The sequence below is a fragment of the Euphorbia lathyris genome, chromosome 7 (assembly GCF_963576675.1).
Source record: "Euphorbia lathyris chromosome 7, ddEupLath1.1, whole genome shotgun sequence".
Classification (NCBI taxonomy): Eukaryota; Viridiplantae; Streptophyta; class Magnoliopsida; order Malpighiales; family Euphorbiaceae; genus Euphorbia; species Euphorbia lathyris.
This window is the reverse complement of record NC_088916.1, coordinates 63830132-63857076: the sequence shown is the minus strand read 5'-3', so window position 1 is coordinate 63857076 and position 26945 is coordinate 63830132. Positions and strand designations below refer to the sequence as shown.

Genomic DNA, 26945 nt, shown 5'->3' with positions numbered 1-26945 from the left:
AAATTGAGCAATACTAGGCTTAACGTTGAAGACGCATAACAAATTTAAGCCTAAATAACGGAAGTCTAATATTTATTTATGAGCAATAAAAGTCATGTTTGGTTGAATAATGTATGTGTTGATGTTCTTATTAATAGTACCACTTGTTCAGTTTCTTAACCAAGTTATTAAATATAATCTAACTTAATCCAATTTATATATTTTTATTTTAATGGTATCCATTAGACCATCGTGTTAAAAGATTGGTTAGCTGGTGTTTACCTATGCGTTATTGGTGAAAGTAAATTCAAAAGATAAAGTTGACGGAGTCCAGTTTTGGTGGCCTTATTTGAAATGTTTTTGAAATCGGGGTGTGGGTTTATCCGCAAAATTGTGACTTGTTGGGCGACGGATTGGAAAGTAGAAATAACGCATATTGTTAAGGTCTCTTTTCCTTGTTCTCATGTTCTTTAACCTTTTAGGTTCTTCTTTGTGTAAAAGAAGAAAATGAATAGATAAGTTACAAATTTAGTCGCATAGCTATTTTAAATAGCGAATTTGGCATTCACTTACAAAACATAACGCTTATGAAAGTACAAAACGGTAATCAAAGACGAACACAGTTCAGATGAGTTTAATAATTGAAAATCCAAATAGAGATCTTAAATAGTAGGTGTGGATGATTTGTTGTGAGCAAGATAATTGCCAACAGTCTGAGCCATGATCTCAAGTGTGTTGGTGGATATAAAGGAAACAAGGTGAGCTTTGGTGTCATCAATCTCATACTGAATTGTTGATTTAACAATAGCAGATTCAGCATCCTTTTCAATTATCTCCAAACAAATTCGACAAACATCAAAACCAACATCTTTGTAACCTCCTTCAATAACTTCAGTTACCTTCACTCGCTTTTCATCATCTTGCTCTCTAAATATTTCCTTCAAGTAACCATTCCCCGGCGTTCCTAATTATCACATTGAGTAAGTCAAAATGTATGAATACGACGTTAAAATAGAAATGTCTAAGAATTAGAGGTGTTTACAAGCACACTTTTCATTAAACCACCGTTTTCGGTTTTTTAAATTACTATTTTTGGACATTTGTCTTTCATAACCAAACGAACACCTAACTAACTTCAAAATAAAAAAATTCAAGAATTAAAACTGCTTAAAATACCATTTACATCAGATCTACAACGTAATACGCGATATTAAAGTGGTCATCTTGTCAATAGTATAATAAAAGTAAGAGTAAAGTTGAGAGATGATACGTGTAATTTATCTGATTATTTTGATGATGGTGAATTAAGCTACTAATATTTTATTTCAATCCATCATATACCTCAAATCATTTGTTTATTTTTTTTACATTAAACCTCTGTTTGTAAAATTAATTAATCGTGAACATTTAGATCAATTAAAACAATAATACTATCTCAAATTATATCTTTTACAAATTGAAAATAATGTTTTTACAATTTCTTATAGCCACATCATACGTGTAAGAAATTTACTTTCAAACCATTAAAATTGCAAAAAATTTAAACACCTACGAAATCAATAACACCCCTTTAACCGGATTCTATGTTCAAAACTGGCTTGAAATTCGTAGAAAACTAAAAATAAAATATCAGATATGCTTTTTGGTTTTATAACCGGGTAAATTACATGTGTATAATTTTTATCATTTTTCAATGTACAATTATACCTCTAATCATTTATAAACTTACAAATTGGTATTGTTGATCAAGAGTTCAAGGATCTAAATGAGTTGAGAAAATGACCCATAGTTAATTTGTAAAAACAAAAAAAAAATTAACTGCTCAAACTAGAAAAACACCAAATTCAGAAGATATCATTGAAAGAGTTGAATTAGAATTACCAGGAGGAAATGTAAGTTTGACAATGGTGCCGACGCCTCCGTCGCCTTCCAAAATTTGAACTTTGCCGACAACATCAGGGAGGAGTTGATCCACAAGTCTACCCAGCTCTAGCCCACGATAAGCTTCCCACACCACGCTCGCCGGAACACCCACCGGAGTCTCCACTGATTGTTCACCTTTCATTTCAGCTGAGCAATTATTCTGAGGTTTTTCTTTTCCTTTATTGTTGCAAAATGGAATATCCAATTAAGCAAGGGTTTCTCCTCCAATAATCCGTCATTTTTGTCTCATTCTTTCTTGGATTATATATCCTAAATTATTCTTTTTGGCTTAATTCGTGTAAAAATGCACTGACGTTTAACAATTTTACCTTTTAACTTATAAAATGGTATAATTTTAGCCTAACATTATCGTCAAGAATAATTTTATTTTTAATATTTACAAGTTGAGTCAATTTGAAAAATAATACATCAAACTTTCTTTTCGATCATATAATTAAACGTGAAAAAAATAAAATTCAAAAAATATAATGTCTTTTTGTACGAGTTGGACAAAAAAAAATTAAATATTTCACTTAATTTATACATATTAATCTCAAATTCTATTATTAAATTACAACAATTACAAAATCTTTTTTTAAAAACCAACTGATATGAAATATATGCAGAATAAGGAACAAAATATCTCTTATATGCAGAATAAGGAACAAAATATCTGTTTTTATAATAATGACTAAAGTTGACCCAACTTGCCAACCTTAGGGGTAGACCTGCTCATGGGTCGGGTTCATACCAGGCCCAACAAGCTTTTATCTAAAAAATGCTCAGTCCAGATCCAATCCAGCACACTGTTAGTTTAGGCGAGCTCGGGCTGAGCTGGGTCCGGGCTCAAAAATCAAATTCCAAACTCAGCCCATATAAATCCACCTAAATATATATGTATAATTTTCACAAATAAAAAATAAAATTTGTAATTAAAAATAAATATTAATATATAAATATGCAAATTTAATAGACGAGCCGAGCTGGATTGGTCAATGCTATTTTTATAAATCCCAAGCCCGCCCAAAATATAGACGGGCTTTAACGGCCATTGGCTGGCTTGTGTTGGTCCCTTGTGCGATAGGATTAGTTTCAAATACTCACTTGGCGTGTTTCTGTTTGCTCAGCATAGAGGCAGAATTCAAAATTAGAAGCAAGTTCAGATCAAGGATAAGTATAGTCTATTGAGCTTGATTCTGATTCGGAAGAGTGCGCTCAATAGGTTGTTATTTGGACAGAGCTTTTGATTACGAGTGATTAAAGTTTGCGTGTTAATCAGTCAGAGCTAATGTATAGGAGATAAATGTGTTAGAGAAAAATAATCAGAAGCAGTAAAAAGCAGAGTTAGGAAATCGTTACTCAGCAGATTTATATTGGTTTGGCCTCTAGCCTACGTGCAGTCCTCAGAATATCTTATTCTGAGTTTTAATCCACTAAAACACTTTTTCACGGGTAGATCACAAACCTTTATACAATAGACAGAGCCTCTCTAAAGTATCATCCTTTACAATTTTACTTAACTATCTATCTCTCACCTATTTGCGTATAACTGAAGTAAACAACAAAGTTTTTGAAATATTATGAATAGAAAGTAGTTCTAATATAGAATACAACGAAGATGTAAATCTCTTTTTGGACGAACATAAATATTACAATGATTGTGTATCACAAATATTGCTTTAAAAACATTTGAAAGTTTTGATCTCTTTTGCAGCTTATAATTTCGTCAACTTCACAATGAGCATATCACTTGGTATTTATAGTAGAGGCTGGACAGAAGTTCTATTTGAATTTCAAACTAGCCGTTCGGAGGGAAACAACTCCTGTCAACATCAGCTTCTGACTTCTGTGTTCTTTTGTCCAAAAGTTTTCTGTTGCAGAAGGATGAACTCTTCTGTCTTGAGCCGTGCTTCTGAAACAAGCAGACGTGCAGTCTGCCAATTTTCTATCTTAGGTGTGCGCAGAGAGACGTTGAGGGGACAAACTTCTGTAGCTTGTACTTGTTTCCAATTTGGAGAATACGCATGATGTTACAGGGTCAACGCCATTATGGGCTTCTGGTCTGGTTACTTTGGGCTTTTGCTTTTGGTTCCAAAAGTTAGTCTTTAGCTTCCATAAGGCCTTTTATATTTGTTTTGATATAAATGCTATGTATTTAATCATTTAACAAACATGTTAGTTTAAATCAATTTTAATTTAATTCCTTGATTTGAATATTTTTGAGGATCTAGTTTCTTTAATAATTTATTTTTGTTAGGATAAAAAATTATTGGAAATTGTGTTTCAACAAGGAAGTCCACATCAGGCTACACACCTCTTGCTTGGGAATGTTGCCATTTCATAGAGGAGCAAGAAATATACATGTGTAGCTTTATGCACCATCGAAGCCGAGTACATATCATACTCATCAGCAATACAAAGGGTAGTTTGGTTGAATAGGTTCCTAAACCATTTAAATGTTACTACCTCTACTACTCTGGTTATAGTTAATAATGATAGTCAATATGCTATTGTTTTCGCTAAGGATTAGAGATACCATAACAAGTCAAAGGATATAAGGATTAAATACCACTTTATCATGGACTTAATTGCACGTAACGAAGTTAGTATGAAATATGTGTCCACTAATGACATGGTTGCCGATTCCCTTACCAAACATGTCAAGTGATATGTTTATACAACCAAGGATTGCGTAGGATCTAGGTACACTTTTGTTTTTCCATGTATTTTTGTGAACATGATTTATTAATAAATGTTTCATGAATTTTTACAATACACAAGTGCAAATATTTTTGTTAATGTTTATTGTTATATGATATAATGCATGTCAGACAAAAAAAATGAGCTCACTCACACGAGCTTTGACCCTTGTTTTGTCATATGGTGACAAATAGAAGGATGGTGCTATTTTTGAGCAATTTGATAGCATGTTCAATAACAAAAGCCGCCTTGCAGAATGTATGAAAGCAATTTCATCGTGGTGCAAGATAGACCTGGGCATGGGTCGGGCTCGGACCGGGTCTGTCGGGCTTTTCATAAAGCCTGGCGACCAAGCCCAGCCCAGCCTGCAAGAAATTTAATCGGGCTCGGGCCTAAGAAATGAATCCCAAGCCCGCCCGTCCAAGCCCATCTTTATATTAAAAAAAATACAATTAAATTTAAAATACATCAACTTTCTTAATAAAAAAAAATAATACATACAACACAATACTTAATAAGTTTGGAAAAATTCTAATAAACTAATTGTCTATCAAAACATCAAATCCAAAATAAATTACAACATAACAATAAAGAATACCTATCTATAAATCGAATTAATTCAATGAATTAACATAATTATTAAACCCACTAATAAAAAAACAAAAAATCCCTAACACCACATTTTATATATTTAAGAAAACAAAAACGCCAACTCGTAATATCTATACTATACTCTAAATCAGTAGAAAAATTGCTGATGTGTCACAATTTTAAGATACCAAATGCTGATTTGTCAAATTGTTAATTAACTTTTTTTTTTTCAGTTTACATTTATGAAGTTTCTTTTACGGTTTACATCTCTTTCCCACTTTCTTTGTTTTCCACGTTCGTTCTTTGTTTATACCTCTTTCCTCTTTCCCACTTTCTTCCTTTACCTCTCTAAACTGATTTTCTATATTTTCTCAACTGCTTTGCTCTCTCTCAACAATTTGAAAAACCTGGAGCGTTAAAGGGAATGCAGAAGAAAGTCACAGTAAACCCAAAGCGAAATTGAAGGCTGATCTGAGGTATTTTTATGGTTTTCATTCTTTGGAATTTGCACTTGAACTTGATGCTTGACCTAACAGATGAAAGGGTAAAGAATGAGATGAATAATCATTAATGTCTAGGCATTTCATTTGATGCAGAATAGCAAATACCAGTAACGGGTATTGTTTGACATTTCAATTGTTCAAGTTCACTCATTCTCTAAGCAATTGATTTATCCGTCTATGACCTTGAAACGGAACTGTGTCAAATTCGTAGTAGAATGAAACTCAGGCTTCAATAGGTACTTTATCTTTTCTCCTATTGCATCTTTTCCGTTTACATATATTGGCTCATTTGCGGTTTCTTCAATTTTTCAGAAATTTGTTGATGCTGAATTGATTTTTGCCTAACCTATCTATTTTTTTGTTATTGTGTTTTGTTCACAGAATTTGAATGGGTTCATGGTGCGGAACCAAGGTTTCCCTCCCTTTATGTAAGTAAGTTCTTTCTGTGAGTTTATATTTTTCTGAATTTCCAAATTGATGGTTGAATAAAATAATGTTGTCCACTTTGCTTGTGGGATAATGTTGTCCACTTTACTTGTGAGTTTATATTTTTCTGAATTTCCAAATTGATGGTTGAACTAAAATTCTTCTTAGTTCGACTTAACAAAGTTGTAGCAGAGGTTGGGGTTGGGGCAGGAACACTAATCAAAATAGTAGCAGAATATAATCAGAAATAGGCAAATTCAATCTTTAGGGAAATCAGTTCGTGCTCTTTCTGTTTCTTTTTTTTCCTTTAACTCTAGGTGAATTTCCCTTGCATGGTTCTAGAAGTGTGATTTTACATTTTCTTATTTGTGTTGTTAGGAGTAATTTTAAGTTATTTTGATTTGCTTTAGTGTTTCTTCTTGGGTGTATAAACTGATGTGTTTTGTATGCCTCATTTTGATTTACTATTATATTTCAGTTATTGCCGATTCTTTAGGTGTTCATTTGTGCATCTTATTCTTAACCTCATTTGTTCTTGACAGAGTCAAAGGCTCGGCAATTGGTGGCGAAAAATATAACATCAGTTTAGATTGACAACAGAAATACCCAACATATCATTCCACATCACAGACGCGTTTTCATACAGATTCAATAACTTCATCTTTTGTATGCTTACTTACCTTTTGTTACTTCCATATATTAATTCTTTTAACTTTTTTTATATATTATCCATAATATTATGTATGCTTAAATAATATATATTAGAAAGATTTCTATTCTACGGAGAGATTTCGAGTTGAAGGTGAATCACCTTAAAGGTGTAAATCCAGATTAGAAGTGTTGGTCCCTTGTAAGGGCAAATATAGTTCTAAGGGGGGGTTAGGAACTATTTTACCTTTTTAAAATGATTAGGGCAGATTTCTTTCCTTTGAGAAAAGATTATGTAACAGCGGCACTTAGCAATCAGCAAGACACTGGCTTAGTCAACTAGTGACTAGGTCAGCTTCGTTGCTTAGGTCAGGAAATAGCACTTAGAGTCTACACAACTCAGCTTGACCTCTTTTACTTGGTCAGTTTTAGTTTGTTTTAAGCAAGCAATATATTAAGGAGTTAAGGGTTAGAAATACTTCACTCAGCGGAGTTATCCAGGTTCGGCTTCTTCTAAGCCTACGTCCTATCCCCGGAACACGTTCCGAGATTTCCAATTCACTACTGAGCTCTTTAAAGGTAGAGACTCGAAAACCCTTTACAAGTCAGAAGCTGAGTATAACAAGAGTACCTTCCTCTATACCTCTACTCACTTCTATTCTAATTCACTAAGTACTAAAACCGAGTACTTAGCTTCTCCTTTCTATTCCTAGAAATGATTAAGATTTGTCCTAAACAACAATTGCTAGAACACCTTAGATGATTGAGGATCAATCACTCTAGACTTTTACACAAATGAATAAGCTTGTAGTGTAAGAATTTGCTTTGCTTTTGATGGAGAACTTTTATACACGTTTGGTCAGCGTAACGACTTTAGCTCAAAGTTCTCTATTGAATGTGGATTCTGAATGCTCTTTTTATAGAGAGCTGTGAGAGCTTCTGGTTATTTCGAATTTCGAAATAACCGTTGGAGGGAAACGGCTACATGTCGTTTTCACTCAGTCTGTCAGCAGTTCTCTTGGCCAATCAGATTCCAGCATCTTCTGTTCTTCGGTCAGTGTGACAGTATGTTCCTCCATTTTAGGTAACGTCAACCAGACAGCTTGCTGCGTCTTCTGATCTTTACTAAAAGAGGAAATACTTTGTCTGGAAGCTGTCTTGTAGTCAGCGGCTGTCTTGTACGTTTTGTCGAGACAGCTCAGCAGCTTCTAGCCGAAGTTGTCTACGTGGATCTTCTGGATCCTTCTTTGCTCAGCATGCGTTTCATCACTTCAACGGCAGCGTTTTGAAATACGCGGGCTGAGTGATCTTGGGCTTGTTTGACTTGGGCCTTGACTTCCATATAGGGCTTGAGCCTTATGATCTTTATGTCTTATAATAAATTATAAACTCAACATTGAACAAACACATTAGTAACAATAAATCAAAGCATTTAAACTTAGTGTGTTGTAGAATATTTAATTTCACTTAATTAATTTTGTCAAATCAAAATCCTGTGGAAAGGTGTTTCAACAAACTCCCTCATTTTGATGTTGGCAAAACTAATCAGCAAGGAACTCAGCGTTGAGCTCCCCCATGATAGTTGACCTTTTTTATTAAGTGAACTCCCTCGTCAGGGCTGAGCTACTGACTTAGTTTTATTCTAAACATTCTAAGGTTTAATTGAATAAGTCTAAGATCAGTTTTCAGGTATAGGTCAGCTTATGGGACATATTCTATTTTACTCAGTATTCAGCGGAAATAATGTATAGTGACAGAGCGCTGAGTAATTTATTTGTTCAATGGTTTAGTTTGGACAGGTTCAATCATTAATTTTTACGCAGCATGCATTCAGATAATACTTAGCATTTGAAAGGATGAATAACAAAAGAAGTTAGGCATATTGAATTGCTTGAATAAAAATAAAAATAAAAGGACATTCATAGGGAATTCCTAACTTCTAAATTCTTCTCTAACTTCTAACTTTGAGTTCCTTCTCCTGAATTGCCACTTTTCTCCCCCATTTTGCCAGCAACAACAGTAGGCAAATTCCCGGTAGGGGCAGTGGACTTGGTGAGTTCTTGCAGCAGACGAATTTGACCCTCTAAAGAATTCACGTGATTGACCATAGTCAACATGAGTTCGGTCATTTTGGTCATTTGAGTTTGGGTTGGTTGCTGCGCCTGAACCGAAGAGAAGTGGTTGATCAGGTCATGGATTTCACGCAGAATTTGGTGAGTTACAGAAGGATGAGAGGACTGATCTTGAGTGGACTGGTTATGGTTTGGTGGAGGATGAACTTGTTCTTTAAGCAGAGTGTGAGCTGAGGCAATGACACGCCGTCCTGATTCAGTAGCACCTAGGTGTGCAAATTGGGTAGGAGTGGGCTCGCATTGAGTGCCTTGAGTAACAGAGGCTTGTTTTTGTGGAGAATCCTCTTGAGTGATGTTGGGCTCAAGAACAGTGTCTTCTTCCTTATCCATATCTCCTGCTGTTCTCATTTTCTTCTGAGCTGACTCAGCTATTTCCTGATCAGCTTTCTTCTTGTTTCTTTGCATTAGCCTTACTTTTCTTGGGACAGTACGAATATCCTTCGAGCAGGTTCCCTTTTTCTTCTCCTTCTCAGCTTGAGCAATCTCAGATGGCACAGTAGAAGTATACTCAGTTTTAGGTTCATTTGTTGGTTCTGTACCCTCATCAGATTGAGCAGTTTCAGAAGACTGCTCCAGATCTGTTAGATTTTCCATTTCTCCAATGGCTTGCTCAATCTCAGCCATAATATCCTCCTTCTCGGTGTTTCCATTTCCGTCATATCCTTTCAAGGGTTGACTATGTGATAGTCCATTCAACAGACCTGCAGTGATAGCATTTCCTGATGAACTTATTTCACCTATAGTCTCTATATTCTTGTCCTGTATTATCTTTGTGATGAGATAACCCAAACGGAGCTTCCTTCCACTTCGTTGAAAAGCTCCGACCAAAAAGACAGGAAGATTGAATGGAGTGCTGGTCAGCATATGCCAGATGAAACATTGTTCAAAGTTGGAGGCGGATGAGGGTGAGCTGAGTTTAGGAAAGATGAAGTTGGTCAGCATGAAGTGGACCATCTTCTGATTTTTGCCCATGCAGGTGCTGGGTACTTCTCCTTTGTGGTCTCTGGGTTTACAGAACCCCTTCATCTTTTCTGCGATGGCTTTTGGTATTGGCTCCTTTGTTGTCCTGAACTGGATCCCTGTGTTTGGTATATCTAGCAGTGTTGCTAGATAATCAGGAGTTATCACTATCTTTTGACCTTTAACTGTGGTCTCTAAGTAGTCAGAGTCATTTGTATCAACGTGCAGGTTGGAGTAGAATTCTCTCACTATCGTGGGATAGGTTTGTCCAGAAAGAGAGAAGAGATCTTTCCATTTGTTCTTTTCGATCCATTCACAGAATGGTTTCTCAGAAGAGATGAAACCAGAAGGAAAGTATCGGCTCCTTAGTACTTCTTGATTCTTGGTCCAAGAGTGTACCTTAATCATCCTTCTTATCATGCTAGTTGAAGGACCAGCCTGATTAGTGGTTTTAAGGGTTGGAGAGAAGGTACTTTTGCTATAGGACATTTTTGAAGTTCTGAAGTTCTTAAGTGCTTAAGGAAAATTCTGAAGCTTTCTAAAGTTCAGTACGCGTAGAGAGAAGGTAGTGGGGAAATACCCACTATTTATAGATTTTTTAACTTAGGTTTCCGTTTGAATTTAGGTCGATTTTGCCCTTGGGTTGTCCAATCGGCAGAAACCCTGACATTTATGACACTTTAAGACGTATTCGGCGCATGCACAGTACATGTGTCATTACGCGTGTGGTGGCATTAAATGCTAATAATTACTTTTACTCAGCGTGTGTTGTTATAAACGTTTCATATTCTGAGTAGTCAGTTTTGTTCAACGGATAGTTATAGAGATTAGTTACTCGGCATGAGATAACTCACTCAGTGTGCATTTATTTCTGGGCATGTGATTTTGAATGAAAATCTTTAGGCACTCAGCATGGCATCACTCATTCAGCATGCATCATATCACATTTTTACTTAGGAATTTTAAGACAGTGGATTAAACATACCAATGGCTTCTCTCAGTATGCTGAATTGCTCTCGTGCTAGAGGCTTTGTAAAGATATCAGCAAGCTGCTCATCTGTTGGCACATAAGTCAGCTTAATTTCTTTCTTGAGTACATGATCTCTGATGAAGTGATGTCTTATGCTGACATGCTTCATCCTGCTGTGCTGAATTGGGTTCTTTGAGAGGTCAATTGCACTTTTGTTGTCGCATTTGACTTCAATTGTCTTTGTTTGAACACCATAATCTTCAAGCTGTTGTTTAATCCATAGGACTTGAGCAACACAGCTTCCAGCAGCAATGTACTCAGCTTCAGTTGTGGACAGGGCTACTGACGCCTGCTTCTTGCTGAACCAAGATACAAGACAGCTTCCTAGGAAATGGCATCCTCCAGAGGTGCTTTTTCTTTCGAGCTTGTCCCGTCCATAGTCAGCGTCAGTGTATCCAATAAGTGTAAAGTCATGAGTATTTGGATACCACAAACCTGCATTTACTGAGCTTTGCAAATATCTAAGGATCCTTTTTACAGCTATGTAATGGGATTCCTTAGGGTTAGCCCGATATCTTGCACAATAACATACTGAGAACTGAATGTCCGGCCTACTTGCTGTTAAGTAAAGTAAAGAGCCAATCATACCTCGGTACAACTTGTTGTCTACTGACTTACCATTCTCATCAGCACAGAGGACAGTGTCAATGCCCATAGGAGTGGATATTGGCTTACAATGTTCTAGTTCATATTTCTTCAATATCTCCTTGGCATATTTAGCTTGACTGATGAATATGCCATTCTTTCCTTGTTTAATTTGAAGTCCAATGAAGAAGTTGAGTTCTCCCATCATTGACATTTCGAATTCAGTCTGCATTTGCTTGCTAAATTCCTTGCATATAGATTCATTAGTAGCACCAAATATGATGTCATCTACATATATTTGTGCCAGCAGGGTATCTTTACCCTTTCTCTTAATGAATAAGGTTGTATCGGCTTGACCTCTGACATAATTTCTAGTCAGTAAGAAGTTGGTCAGCCTCTCATACCAAGCACGTGGTGCTTGCTTGAGACCATACAGAGCCTTTTTGAGTTTGTAAACGTGGTTTGGGAACTTAGAATCCTCAAACCCTCGAGGCTGATTGACATAGACCTCCTCGTTTATTACTCCATTAAGAAATGCACTTTTAACATCCATTTGAAACAGTTTAAAATTCATATAAGATGCATATGCACATAAAATCCTAATTGCTTCTAGCCTTGCCACTGGGGCAAAGGTCTCACCGTAGTCAATACCTTCTTGCTGACTGTAGCCCTGAGCTACAAGTCTTGCCTTGTTTCTGACTACGTTTCCTTGTTCATCCAGCTTGTTCCTGAAGACCCATCTCGTTCCAATGGTCTTTTGGCTCCTTGGATGTGGCACTAGCTCCCATACATTATTCCTCCTGAATTGGTTGAGTTCCTCTTGCATGGCATTCATCCAGAATTCGTCATGCTCAGCTTCGGCAAAGTTCTTCGGCTCCTGAACTGAGACGAAAGCTACATTGCCGAGATACTTCCTTAGTTGATTCCTTGTCATCAGCGTATTTCCAGCTGAGTCAAGAATTGCATTTTCTGAATGCCCTCTTGGGACTCTTATCTCCTTGGGTAGATTCGTGTCTTGTTCTATTTGTGTTTCAACATTCTCTGCAGAAGTAGATGAGTTAGTGAAAGTAATTTTAGGTTCACTCTTACTCTTGGTCAGCCGTTTTGTGAAGGACTCAGTAGCTGGTTCTTGATCAGCAGGTGCTGAGTTTGGTTCATCTTCTATCAGCGGCTGGTATCTTCCTGCAGGGTCAGTTTCATCGAATTGCACATGTATAGATTCTTCTAATACTTGAGTTCTCTTATTAAAAACTCTGTATGCTTTGCTGTTTGTTGAGTAGCCTAGAAAGATAGCCTCATCAGCTTTTGAATCAAATTTGGCTAAGCTATCTTTGGTATTTAAAATAAAACATCTACAGCCAAAGGCACGAAAGTATCCAATGTTGGGCTTTCGTCCTTTCCAAAGTTCATAGGGGGTTTTCTTAAGTATAGGTCTAACTAGAGCCCTATTCAGAATATAGCATGCTGTGTTAACAGCTTCTTCCCAAAAATACTTTGGAAGCCTATGCTCATCCAGCATTGTCCTGACAATCTCAACCAGAGTTCTGTTCTTCCTTTCAACAACCCCATTTTGCTGAGGCGTTCTAGGAGCAGAGAAGTTGTGGTCAATGCCGCTGGCTTCACAGAATTCAACAAACTTTTGGTTTTTGAATTCTCCACCGTTATCACTACGGATATGAGCTAATTTTAGGTCTTTCTCATTTTCAATTTTTCTAACCAAGTTTGAAAATGTCTCAAAGGTCTCATCCTTGCTGGTCAGCAAGATAACCCACGTATACCGAGAGAAGTCATCTACAATGACCAAGGAAAATCTTCTTCCACCCAGACTCTGCGGCTGGACTGGACCAAAGAGATCCAAGTGTAGTAACTCTAACGGACGTTTAGTTGAGACAATGTTTTTACTATGAAAAGATTGTTTGGTTTGTTTTCCAGCTTGGCAAGCATGGCATAGTTGATCTTTTTGAAATTTAAGTTCAGGCAGTCCCTCAACCAATTGCTTTCTTGCTAATTTGGCCAGGAGGTCCATGCTTACATGACCAAGTCTCCTGTGCCATAGCCAGGAATTTTCTTCCTTTGTGACTAAGCATACAGTTTTTGAAAACTTCTTTTCTAGGTTCAACATGAAGACATTGTCTATCCGAGGGGCAGTTAAGATTAACTCATTTGTTTTTCCCTCATATATTTTACATCCAGTATCATCAAATATAACTTTTCTCCCATTATCACATAGCTGAGCTACGCTGAGTAAGTTATATTTGAGTCCGCTGACTAGGGAGACAGATTCAATAGTGGGATTACCTCCAACGGTGCCTGATCCTACTATCTTACCCTTTCTGTTGTCTCCAAAACTTACGCTTCCTCCTCGTTTACGTTCAAACGTGATGAATTGAGTTTCATCACCCGTCATATGCCTTGAGCATGCGCTGTCAATATACCACATTTTTTACTTCTCGACACATCTCAGGCTTACCTGCATTGTGATCAGTTTCCTTTAGGTACCCAATTCTTTTTGGGTCCTGACTTGTTAGGTTCAACAGGTAAAGCATCATATTTTATTTTGTGGCGACATATATTGATAGTATGGCCACTTTTTCCACAGAAGTCACAACTGACTTTCTGTTTAGGATTCTTTACTGACTTGTCAGCACCCCAGTGCTGAGCGTGCCAGCACACCTTAGTGGTGTGTCCTAACTTCCCACAAAAGTCACACTGGACTCTTCGCTGGGGATTTCGACTCTGCTGAGTACCTTGGTACTGAGTACCTTGATACTGAGTTCTCAGAGGAAAATTGTTTTTGTTTGGAACCTTTAATTGGTTCTGAATGGTTGTGACATCCTTCCTCAGTTTCTTGGAAACCGACTGGACTTCAGAGACAGACTCATGAATGGTTTTCATATTTTCATGTAAAACTGAGTTGTCTTGAAGAAGGTATCTGAGGTCACTCAGTTTGACCTCTTCCACCTCATCACAGCGCCGACTGAGTGACTTAATCTTCTTGTTACACTTTTTGACAAGTGTATAAAGATCACTCAGGGCATTACCCATTTCATTTCTGAGTTGAGAGAGTTAGATTACCTCATTAGATTGCTTTTCATTATCTGACTCATCAGATTGGTCAGCATGCTCAAAAATACATGGTTCAGCAAGTTCGTCAGCCATGAAACATATCTTTGCTGACTCTGTGGCCTCAGCTTCAGTTGATGAAGAATCATCACTGTCACTCCATGTTGCCACCATTGCCTTCTTTCCATTCTTTTTGTCATTCCTCAGAGTTGGGCAGATTGACTTGATGTGTCCGGTTTGATGGCACTCAAAGCATGTAATGGGCTTTGAGCTATCCTTCTTGAATTTGCTGTCACTTGAGTCAGCCTTATACTTGTCAAATTTTCTATAAGGCTTTTTGGAGTATTTGTCATTTCTTTTGAACAGCCTCTTCATTTTCCTCGTGAACATAGCCATCTCCTCATCGTCAGTTGAGCCATCATCAGTTGAGTCAGCTTTCATGACAAGTGATTTTTGCTTCTTGTCTTCGGATTTTTCCTTCACCTCGAAATTCTTCATGGATATCTCATGGGTCAGCAGTGAGCCTATGAGTTCATCATATTTATAGGTGGTTAAATCCTTAGCTTCTTCAACGGCTGTCTTCTTGGCTTGCCAGTCCTTAGGAAGACTTCTGAGTATCTTCTTGACTTGTTCTTCCTCAGTGAAGATTTTTCCAAGTCTTTTGAGCTCATTTATGATGTTGGTGAATCTTGCATTCATCTCAGAAATCCCCTCATCATTGTTCATTTCGAACAGCTCATACAATCTCATTTGCTGGTTGACCTTGGACTCCTTCACCTTGTTGGTTCCTTCGTAGGTCACCTCCAGCTTCTTCCAGATCTCCTGTGCTGACTCACAACCTGATATTTTGTTGTACTCTGCAGCATCCAGTGCACAGTGAAGCATATTTATAGCTGAAGCATGATTTTGTAGCTTCTTGAGATTATCCTCTGTCCATTCAATCTCAGCTTTGACAACTGACTGGCCAGCAACAACTTTCACAGGTACAAATGGGCCTTGGACTATAGATAGCCAGGCACTCATGTTTGTAGCTTGAATGAAGTTCTTCATCCTATTCTTCCAAAAGGTATAGTTTGACCCGAAGAATAGGGGAGGCCTAGTAATGGACAGCCCCTCAGGTAATATCTGAGTTGTCTGGTTTCCAGGGAGAAACCGAGTGCTGTTTTCACCCATGGTATGGATCAACTCAAGGTTGTTAGACCTTTAGTAATGAGCTTTTAAACTCTGATACCACTTGTTGGTCCCTTGTAAGGTTGCAAATATAGTTCCAAGGGGGGGTTAGGAACTATTTTACCTTTTTAAAATGATTAGGGCAGATTTCTTTCCTTTGAGAAAAGATTATGTAACAGCGGCACTTAACAATCAGCAAGACACTGGCTTAGTCAACTAGTGACTAGGTCAGCTTCGTTGCTTAGGTCAGGAAATAGCACTTAGAGTCTATTCCTGAACTAACTCGTTGGTAGCGCACAACTCAGCTTGACCTCTTTTACTTGGTCAGTTTTAGTTTGTTTTAAGCAAGCAATATATTAAGGAGTTAAGGGTTAGAAATACTTCACTCAGCGGAGTTATCCAGGTTCGGCTTCTTCTAAGCCTACGTCCTGTCCCCGGAACACGTTCCGAGATTTCCAATTCACTACTGAGCTCTTTAAAGGTAGAGACTCGAAAACCCTTTACAAGTCAGAAGCTGAGTATAACAAGAGTACCTTCCTCTATACCTCTACTCACTTCTATTCTAATTCACTAAGTACTAAAACCGAGTACTTAGCTTCTCCTTTCCATTCCTAGAAATGATTAAGATTTGTCCTAAACAACAATTGCTAGAACACCTTAGATGATTGAGGATCAATCACTCTAGACTTTTACACAAATGAATAAGCTTGTAGTGTAAGAATTTGCTTTGCTTTTGATGGAGAACTTTTATACACGTTTGGTCAGCGTAACGGCTTTAGCTCAAAGTTCTCTATTGAATGTGGATTCTGAATGCTCTTTTTATAGAGAGCTGTGAGAGCTTCTGGTTATTTCGAATTTCGAAATAACCGTTGGAGGGAAACGGCTACAGGTCGTTTTCACTCAGTCTGTCAGCAGTTCTCTTGGCCAATCAGATTCCAGCATCTTCTGTTCTTCGGTCAGTGTGACAGTATGTTCCTCCATTTTAGGTAACATCAACCAGACAGCTTGCTGCGTCTTCTGATCTTTACTAAAAGAGGAAATACTTTGTATGGAAGCTGTCTTGTGGTCAGCGGCTGTCTTGTATGTTTTGTCGAGACAGCTCAGCTGCTTCTAGCCGAAGTTGTCTACGTGGATCTTCTGGATCCTTCTTTGCTCAGCATGCGTTTCATCACTTCAACGGCAACGTTTTGAAATACGCGGGCTGAGTGATCTTGGGCTTGTTTGACTTGGGCCTTGACTTCCATATAGGGCTTGAGCCTTATGATCTTTATGTCTTATAATAAATTATAAACTCAACATTGAACAAACACATTAGTAACAATAAATCAAAGCATTTAAACTTAGTGTGTTGTAGAATATTTAATTTCACTTAATTAATTTTGTCAAATCAAAATCCTGTGGAAAGGTGTTTCAACAAGAAGGACATCAAAGAACAACTGAACATGCAGTATGATTTTCAGCCTTTATAGACTGATTTTAGTTGGTCCATACATAGATACATAGATTAACCCTAACCTTTTGGCTGTTCTCCAGGCAAAAGCATTGGAAGAGAAACACATACGCAATCTTCATGCTAAAAGAGAACAAGTAGAAAGAAATGTAATTACTCTACAAATAAATTTTGCTTGATTTTAAATGACATATTTAACTTAATTTCTTGATTTAAATTTTGTCTGCATAGATTAGCAGAAATTCTTGATGTTGATGCTAAGAGATGGTCAAGTGGGAAAGAAGGGAAGTTAGGGGCATTGCTTTCAACTTTGCAATATGTATGTTGGTTTTTCCTTGCATCATTTTTTGCATGATTGATTTTTCTTATTTGTGTAAATAGTTGTTAAACAATCAACCTTGGTAGCTATATACTGCCTTACATAAAATATGAATGTTATAACTGCAATGTTTCCTTAGACATTGAAAAAGTGCAAAGATGCAAGTTATAGGAGTGATGGTTTAATTGATACATTCCGGTTTTCCAATCCTTGAACTTTGCCTCACCCATCTCTGAAATTATCCGGGTAAATATTTGACTTGATTCTGCTAAATTTAATAGACTAAACTTCTGATCTAATCTTAATCTTCCTATAAAAATGGTATTGTTGGCAGATACTTGGAGCTAATAGTGGTTGACAACAAATTCCTCTGACAAAAGTAATAACAGCAGCAGCTGTGAAGAAAGCTTACAGGAAAGCCACTCTTTGTGTTCATCCAGATAAACTACAACAACCTATGTGAGAAATCAGCACAAGTACATTTATGAGAAGGTGTTTTGATCTTCTAAAGTTTTCAATGTGACTCATTTATTGTTGAAATCTCAAAGTTATCTGCTGGATTTTATTTATTACTACTTCATACTTCATATGAGATATTTTTAACTAAATTAACTCACAGTTTATTATGTATGTGATTGATCATAATAATAGTATATTTTTAGGCTAATTTGAACTTTGGTATTTTTTAGATTCAGTTTTGTCCTTTACAAAGTGAATGGCCTGCTTTTAAAGATTAAACACATTTGATCCACAGTAATTCAATTGTTTAATGATATTTTCAGTTCTGAGTTACTTTTGTAAGTATTTTAAAATAGATCAATGTAACAATAGGTGACATTCACCTATTGTTTCATGTTTCGGGTATATGGTAGACTAGAGTGGAGATCTAATTATAAAAATTGGATTCTTTTTTAAAAATTAAAAAACGTAGATTAGAATAGGATTCAATCAATTACAAAGCATATCCTAATTAGCAGTACTTAGCAGTATTGTTATTTTTTTTTTGTGTGTGTGAAGATTAGCAGTGCTGTTATTAATTAAAGAGAGGATGGATATCTTTTAAATTAAAAAATCCAAATGAGAATTAGATTGGATCAAAATCATATTACAATATATAATTAGTTAATATATTATCGTAAAATGCAATTTGTTATACTACCACCAGTTTTTTCTAATTTTCGATGACGTTGGGTTAAAATTGATTTTCTTAAAAAAATATTAGGGTTAAATTTATACAATTTCATATGTTAAGGCTAAATTTGCACTTTTTTAAAATGTTGTAGTTAAAAATTTGATCTTTATTTATTAAAGTTTTAATATGTAAATTTAGTATTTTTTACACAATAGTGACAAAATCAAATCAAAACCGTACAAAGCACGGGTCTAAAACTAGTTTTCATACTAATTCAACAAAACCTTAGGAATACCAACATTATCTAGAAAAGGTTGAACAACATACACACTTTGGTAAAACCTTAGGAATACCAACATTATCTTTATATAAATATATTATAATATATATTTATATATATATATATATATTATTATATTGGACCGGGTCGGGCCGACCCGATGTAAAATTGGTAAAGTCCAAGTCTACCCATTTTTAGCGGGCTTACACGGGCCTGGACCGGGCCGGACCGGGCCTGACAGTATTTTTATGTGTCTAAGCCCGGTTAAATGGGCCTGGGCGGGCTCACCGGCCCATGCCCAAGTCTAGTGCAAGATGATCACATACACTACAAGTGTATGAAACAGATTTGGTACATGCATGAATCTATACTTTTGTATGGTGTTAAGATAAAAGACATGCTCCTATTTTGAATAAAGAATTGAACACCATAACACATATTTCATACCATGTGTGCTTTCCCGACCACAAGATGGAAAAGAGACAATCTTGCCTTTTCCTAGTGTGAGACTTACATCGTGAAATCATGATTTCTCGATATTCTTTATACTTAAAGATTTTTAACTTATTCTAGAAGTATAGTTTGATGTGGCTACCTTGGAAATGTCATTTTTAGGTTGATGAACCAAAAAGAACCCGAATAGATAAGTGAGTTACACTATAATGGAAAGCATAGAATAAGAGAAAAAATATCCATTAAGTTCACATCTTAAGAGTTTATGTATTTCACTATCCGGACACTTATACAAATGTGTATATTTGTGAAAAATAGAAGAACTGTAGAGTAATGTTAATACAGTATATGTGATGTGAAATCTATAATAAAACATACACCACATACGATCCATGTTCAAATATAAAGATTATACTAGTCGAAAACCCATGCGATGCACGAGATATGAAGCTTTTATATAATTTAGATAAATAAATAAATTGACATATTTACTTTTAAGTGATTTATATCATTCTATGAAAAAAATTTGTATTATATATATTTTATTGATAATTTAAATTAAATTAAATTAATTTTAAAAATAAGGGTAAATTCCAAAAAAACCCCTTGTGGTTTGATGTTGTTCCAAAAAAACCCTTGTGGTTTGGTTTTACAAAAAAAAAGGACCGTGGTTTCGCCGTTACCCGAAAAACGGAAATTGGCTTAACACCGTTAAAAATGCTGACGTGGCAAGGGGCAGAGATGGAAATTCGATTTTTTTTCTTCTTTTCCTTTTTCTTTTTCTTTTTCTTTCCCTTCTCTCCTCCTCCTTCTTCCTTCTCTTCTTCTTCTTCTTCTTCTTTTTTTTTTTTAAATTTCTGAAATTTAATTTTTTTAAATTTTTCTTTTTCTTTTTCTTTTCCTTCTTCTTCTTCTTCTTCTTCTTCTTCTTCTCCTCCTCCTCCTCATCCTCCTTCTTCTTCTCCTCCTCTTTCTTCCCTCCTCCTTCTTCTTCTTCTTCTTCTTCTTCTTCCTTTTTCTCCCCTCCTCCATTCTTCTTCTTCTTCATCCCTCTTCTTCTTCCTTTATTTTTTTTTACGTTTCGAAAATTTCCAGATTTCTAAATCTGGAAAATTTCCAGAAATGAAACTACCACCCCCCACTCTGTACCTAACCCATCCCACTTACCCACTCATATTTCGAGGCTCTTATCCGCTAAAAGAACAGATTATCTTCGTCTCTCAAATCGATGAATACAAAGTCATTCAATGCAGCAGCAGCAGCGATTGAATATGAAAATGTCCGGTTTTTTATTTTTTTGGTTAACAATTATTTCTTCCTTTTCTCTTTCGTTTTTACTCCGTTTGACTTTCTTTCTTTCCAGGATTTGCAGTTGACAGTTGGACGTCTGATTCTTCTAAAAGCTTTCACGGCACCGGAAAATAATTCGAATGTTATTATAAAGCTTACTTACCAGATCAACCACTTTGATCAAAGATCCTGAAAGCAAAAATTCAAGGTCACAATGAATAAACAACGTCTCTGGATAACTATTCACGATTGCTTGATGGAGAATTCAGAATTCAAAATTCACTTGAACATTATTTCAATGGACATAAAAAAGAAACCCAAAATCCATTCGATTGAAGAAATAACTCATTACCAAAATAAATCAAAGGACATGAAAGAGAACGATTACAATAATGACGGAGATAATCAAATCGAAATTGAAAAGGAGAAGCCGGAATATGAGAAGGAAGAAGGAGGAGGAGAGAAGGAAGAAGAGGGGAAAGAAAAAGAAAAATAAAAATTAAAAAAAATAAAATTTCAGAAATTTAAAAAAAAAGAAGAAGAAGAGAAGAAGAAGAAGAAGAAGAAGAAGAAGAAGAAGAAGAAGAAGGAGAAGAGAAGGAAGAAGGAGGAGGAGAGAAGGAAGAAGAAGGGAGAGGAAAAGAAAAAAGAAAAAAAAATAAAAATAAAAATAAAAAAAATCGAATTTCCAACTCTGCCCCTTGCCATGTCAGCATTTTTAACGGTGTTAAGCCAATTTCCGTTTTTCGGGTAACGAAGAAACCACGATCCTTTTTTTTTGTAAAACCAAACCACAAGGGTTTTTTTGGAACAACATCAAACCACAAGGGTTTTTTTTTGGAATTTACCCTAAAAATAATTGATTAATTTTTTTTTATAGAATTTTAATTAAAAGTGAATAATTTATTTATTTTTACGAAATTCAATGATTTGTACTTTTTAATAATTTTAATACATTTTTATATTTTTATATAATTAGAATTCTGTGAAACAATGATAATAAAATAGGAGATTAATTAAAAGATATATTAGAATATAATGAAAAACCAAAAATTGAATTAAACTACAATTAAAATTAAATATTATATGGTAAAAAAAAATATTATATTAGGATACAAAAGAATTACAATCTATATTAAACAAAAATTGAGTTAAACTACAATTAAAATTAAATATTATATCTACGATACAAAAGAATTACAATCTATGTTAAAATGGAAGCAACATCAATATATTATGCTATAAACTATTACAATCAATAATTTTCTAATGTTGCACACGAAGAAACTTTATCAATTCAATATGTTATATATAAAAAAATAAAATTCATAAGAATTAGTCACAAATTCATTTTGATGATATTCATTTTGTTTGATGGAATTTCATAATAACCAAGTATTTGAATTTAATTATTCATTATGCTACAATAACTCAATATATCCAATTGAATCAGCTTAAAGTGACGATTTCTCATATTTTCATCTCATAATATCTCATCAAGACATTCAATCAATTTGTTCTTCATTCTTTCATTGTATAAAATATCAGTCACGCTCGCAGATATCACTTATTTGACTTCATTAATATTTTCTAATAATTATATATTCTTGAATTTCGTAAGAAGCAAAACAAACAAAAGAATAGAAAACAAAAATGAATGGACAAAAAAGATAATTAGGAGTATATTCCTTTCGTTTTTTTCGAAAATAAGAGAGAATGTCAAGATATAAACATATAAAGAGGAGAGTGAAAATACTTTTTGCACATTAATTAATTTTTTTATTTTTTTTCTTAATGAAATATTAAGTCTATAAATTAATTTTAGTTAAATAGAATTAAATCGCAATTGTAACCACTCAGTACAAATAAAACATTTTATAATTAATATGTGAAATTAATTCTATTAATTAGAATCATTATGCTCAACATTTGAGAATTTGAAGAGATTCAAATAATAATATTTTTTAATTAATATTTTTCAACTTGTCCTATGATCATGTTTTATTTTCATCTGTTAAAAACTCTTGAAATACTAACAATTTTGAATAAACCACAATATAATAGTTAAAAACAATATAGGCCAATGTTGCAAAAGCAATTATCTCAATATCTCATAATTAATGTACATTTTTAGGATTTTGAGCATCAAAATTTATTTTTATTTAGCTTCATTTTAAATTCATATCTAGCATAATCTAAATTCTTCAAGAATAAACATCTTATCAAGTGTATTAGACGCTTACAATATCTTTGTCTAGAGAACTGAGAAAAAAAAAATACCTTTTTGATAATAATAATAATAATGATATAACATAATTTATAATTGAAATAAACTTCATTGTAAGTATACCATTTCAATTCCTCTTTAATATTTTCTTCAATATATCTCTAACTTCATTGAACAACTATTGTGTGAAACTTTATATCTATTTTTACCAAAATGCATAAAAATAAAAAATAAAATCCATATCAGTTAGATAAACTCAAACTAAAAAAATGAGTGGATTTCAACAGGTTCCGAATTAGAAAAATTAATCTAACTTCAATTAAAGCTAACAATTGAGTCCATATAAAGCCGAAAATCTAAATTTTAGTTAGAGTTAACAATCGAAACGGTAACACCTAGCAACATATACTAAAAAAGAATGCAAATATACAAAATCTTTATTTTAGTCATTTTGAAAAAGAAAAAAAGACAAATAAAAAAGAAAATATGGATAAGGTAGCGACAGGTATGAACCTGGGTAACGACAGAAATGGAATTTCATCTCTGAAAGATGAATCTATAACATCTATTGGTTAATAAAAATAAAACAACACAATTGAGAACAAAAATAACTATAACATATGAAAAAATCGAATAATTACATTGAGAAACATAATAATTTCTTGTAATTTTTGACACCTTTGTGTTTTCCGATTTTAGTTGTCCATGCATCTTCTATTTTTATCGGATTTCTTCAATTGGAGATATCGAGTTGGAAAAAAAAAAAGACAAATAAAAAAGAAAAAATGGATAAGGTAGCGAGATGTATAGAACCTGAGTAACAGCAGAAATGGATCTGAAAGATGAAACTATAACAACTATTGTTTAATAAAAATAAAACAACAACACAATTAAGAACAAAATAACAACATATAAAAAAAATCGAATCATTACCTTCAGAAATATAATACTGTCTATCATGGCCAATGAATATAATGGTGGAATACTATCTATCATGCTTTATATAGAAGTTTATTTATGACTTTTGGATTTCCTTTGCTTTGTGTTTTTTCATCTTCATGTAACTCTTACTGTCTTTTATTATTTAATTAATTGGGTAATAATTGTTTAATATATTATGAATATAAATTTGTTATTTTTAATTAATTGAATATTTTTAATTTTGATTTTATACTACGTTGACAACTCATCAAAAAGGCTTCTAAAACACTTCTTCTCATTTCTCTCTGCTTCCACTATTATATATAGTATAGATATCTCCAACGAGTAGTATATAGTCCCAAATTTGATACATGCGCATCGAGCATCTATATGTTCCAATGAGTATATAACATTAGAGCTCTCGATAGTATGCCGATCGGACGAACTATTTGCTATAGTATGAATGAGATTGAGATGAAGATTGGATATGTTCCATTACGTATACGAGTGGGAGATGTTAGGATTTATTCGTTATGGGCGGAATAAATACCACCCGAAATGGAATCGTGCCAAGTCCATTCAAATAGATGAAGATTTAGGTTAGTTTTATAAGTTAAACTTAGGTTATAGATAGCCACATAACCCTAATCACAAGGCTAATCAGAATTAATCCAACAGAATACACAATTCTCATGTGACTCCCCCCTCCTCCCGCGATATCCTCTCTCTATCTTTAACGTTCGTGGATCCAACATTCTCACCTCGTGACTAATATACATGTGGGTGATACATGACCAGTGGTACGAGAATGTGGTTGATTCTATCATTCCTTTGTTTATCTTCTCAACGGGCTCTACTCTACAAGAGGCAACCCTTAAGAGCATCTCCAACAGCCTCTTAAATTGGCTCTTAAGTTAAAATTTGAGGAGGGAGAATGAAAATTCATCTCCAACAGCCTCTTAGTGGCTCCTTAAATCAGTAAGAGCCTCTCAATCCTCTCTATTAATAGAGACTCTCCACCTCTTAGTGCTTCCTAACTTTATTTTTTATTAATAATTTATTATTGATGTGTCTCTCTCCTCACACTATTGGTAATGTAACAATAAAGAATAATCTTAATAATAAAATAATAAATAAGGAGTGAATATAAGGAGCATTGTTGGAGATGATATATCTTAGCCACTCTTAAATCACTAAGAGTCAATTATTTATATTATTTTTAGAGAGCCCACTAAGAGTCTCTTAGAGATGCTCTAAATCCATATTTGTATTAGGATTATTTGTTAAGATAATAATCCCCTCACACATCATCGTAAAATCTAATATACTTTATTTGTGTCTTATCAACATCACTTTTTGTAACTTTTATTAAAAAAAAATGCTTCAATTTAAGCAATTCCAAAAGTTATCACTATGATCCCACAAATTATTATTTTATTATTTAAAACAGTATTTCTTATTGGAAAAAGAGAGATGGAAAGGATGTCAAAAAGTGATAACATTACCATAAAAAAATAACATTTATCTTCTCAATGCATAACACTATTCCAAGTATACTCCACCTCACCAAACACTCATCTAATCACTCTCTATTAGAGATGCTCATAACGAGAAGTAATGGAAAAAATAATAATTGATATGGTAGCATCTTGAAAGATTCAAAGAGTTCTATTTACATATAGATATAGATATAGATTTAATATAAATAAATAATTTCCTTAATATGTATGATTTGGAAAAATGTCATAAATAATATTAACAGGTTTAATGGATATTTGCACTCTTAATCTTGATAAGTTTTGCTTATTGACACCCTGAACTTTCAAAATAACCTATCACACATAATCGTTGATCTAGATGAGGAGACATGTGTGTGCTCCAGGAAAAAAATTGCCTGGTTTTATTTTGTATGTATTAAAACAGTAAAGCATCAAACTTTTATAAATAAATTTGCTTAAGAAACATTTATAAATTGATTCATTTAGACATTCTATACATAAAATCGTTGATCTTTCATCTTTAACAAATGAGATGACATGTTTTGTTGTTATAAGAGAAATATTTATAAAAGTTTGATTTTTTTTTATTGTTATAATGCATACAGAACAAAACTATGTGTTTTTCTTTTTTTCTTGTAGCACACACATATCACTTCATTTGTCAAAGATGAAAAGTGACCGATTTTATATGTACGAGATCCGAATAAACCGACTACAAATATATAATGGCCATGTTTGGTAAACAACTTTTTGGAGTAAAATTAGAGGTTTGAGTCACTTTAGAGGTTTTGACTAGTCAAACATCTAATAGTGGTGTTTGGTGAAGAGAGGTTTGAAATAGCTTATTGGGTCTAAAAAGCTAATTTTGAAAAATCTCATTTTATGAGTTTTTTCAATTAGCTTATTGCTCCATCTCTTTTTATGGACATTTTTACCCCTAATTAATACTCTTTAATCCCAAATAAATGTTTTATCATGTCATTATTTGTCATTTTACACAAACAGCTATTATCAAAGGTATCAAAAGGATTTGTTCTTCCTTTGAGTCCATCAATTTCTGCCATATCTTCAGAGAACAAAATCGGGTGGCGGATCGTTTAGCAGCCGAGCGCCATGAGAAGATGTTGGGTGTCACTACTTTCTCTTCTCCTCCTACTTTCCTCTCTTCTCTCATTTTGGATGATATGGTGGGGGTTAGCTTCCCTAGGCTAATCCCGGGATAGGCCTCTTTTTGGTTTTTGTTTGTTTTTTCCTTTTTTTTTCCTACAAAAAAAATAGCAATCAGTTAAGTTTTACCAAACAAGTTCACACAATCCGCTAATCAAATCAGCTAACCAAAAAAGATAACCAGCTAACAGCTAATGTAATCAGCTATCAGCTATCAACTAACAGCTAATTGCCAAACAAGATCAATATGTTATTTTGAAAATTCAGAGTACCAATAGACAAAAGTTACCGAGTGGAAAGGAGTGCATTAACCCATGTTAATAGGAGGGTGAGTAATAAATTTAGGGGTTAATTATTAATCTAGCCCATTTGAAGGGGTCCATTAACATATTTAACCCACTTTGCTTCTATCTCACCAAATTATACACTTTCATCCACTTTTGACAAGAATACCCTTATTTCAATTCACCTTCTTCCTCAGACTCTCAACGTCTTCT

General features: G+C 34.4%; 1 protein-coding gene and 1 long non-coding RNA gene across 6 annotated transcripts; one reads left to right on the top strand and one right to left on the bottom strand.

The window, feature by feature from the left end:
* Positions 1-493: 493 nt before the first annotated feature.
* On the bottom strand, positions 494-2133 carry LOC136235834 (norbelladine synthase-like). Its single transcript, XM_066025884.1, has 2 exons — positions 1861-2133; positions 494-943 (listed from the first exon to the last, which is right to left on the bottom strand). The coding sequence occupies exons 1-2, from the start codon at positions 2042-2044 to the stop codon at positions 642-644; spliced, it is 486 nt and encodes a 161-aa protein (XP_065881956.1). The 5' UTR covers positions 2045-2133; the 3' UTR covers positions 494-641.
* A 3351-nt stretch (positions 2134-5484) lies between these two features.
* On the top strand, positions 5485-18140 carry LOC136235716 (uncharacterized). 5 transcript variants are annotated; one of them, XR_010691909.1, is made up of 8 exons: positions 5485-5669; positions 5790-5932; positions 6078-6124; positions 6665-6788; positions 17244-17309; positions 17392-17479; positions 17619-17725; positions 17814-18140. It is a non-coding gene; the product is annotated as an uncharacterized lncRNA (long non-coding RNA). The 5 variants fall into 5 exon arrangements; XR_010691908.1 differs by having other exon boundaries at positions 17392-17725; XR_010691912.1 differs by having other exon boundaries at positions 17116-17309; positions 17392-17725.
* Positions 18141-26945: the final 8805 nt, after the last annotated feature.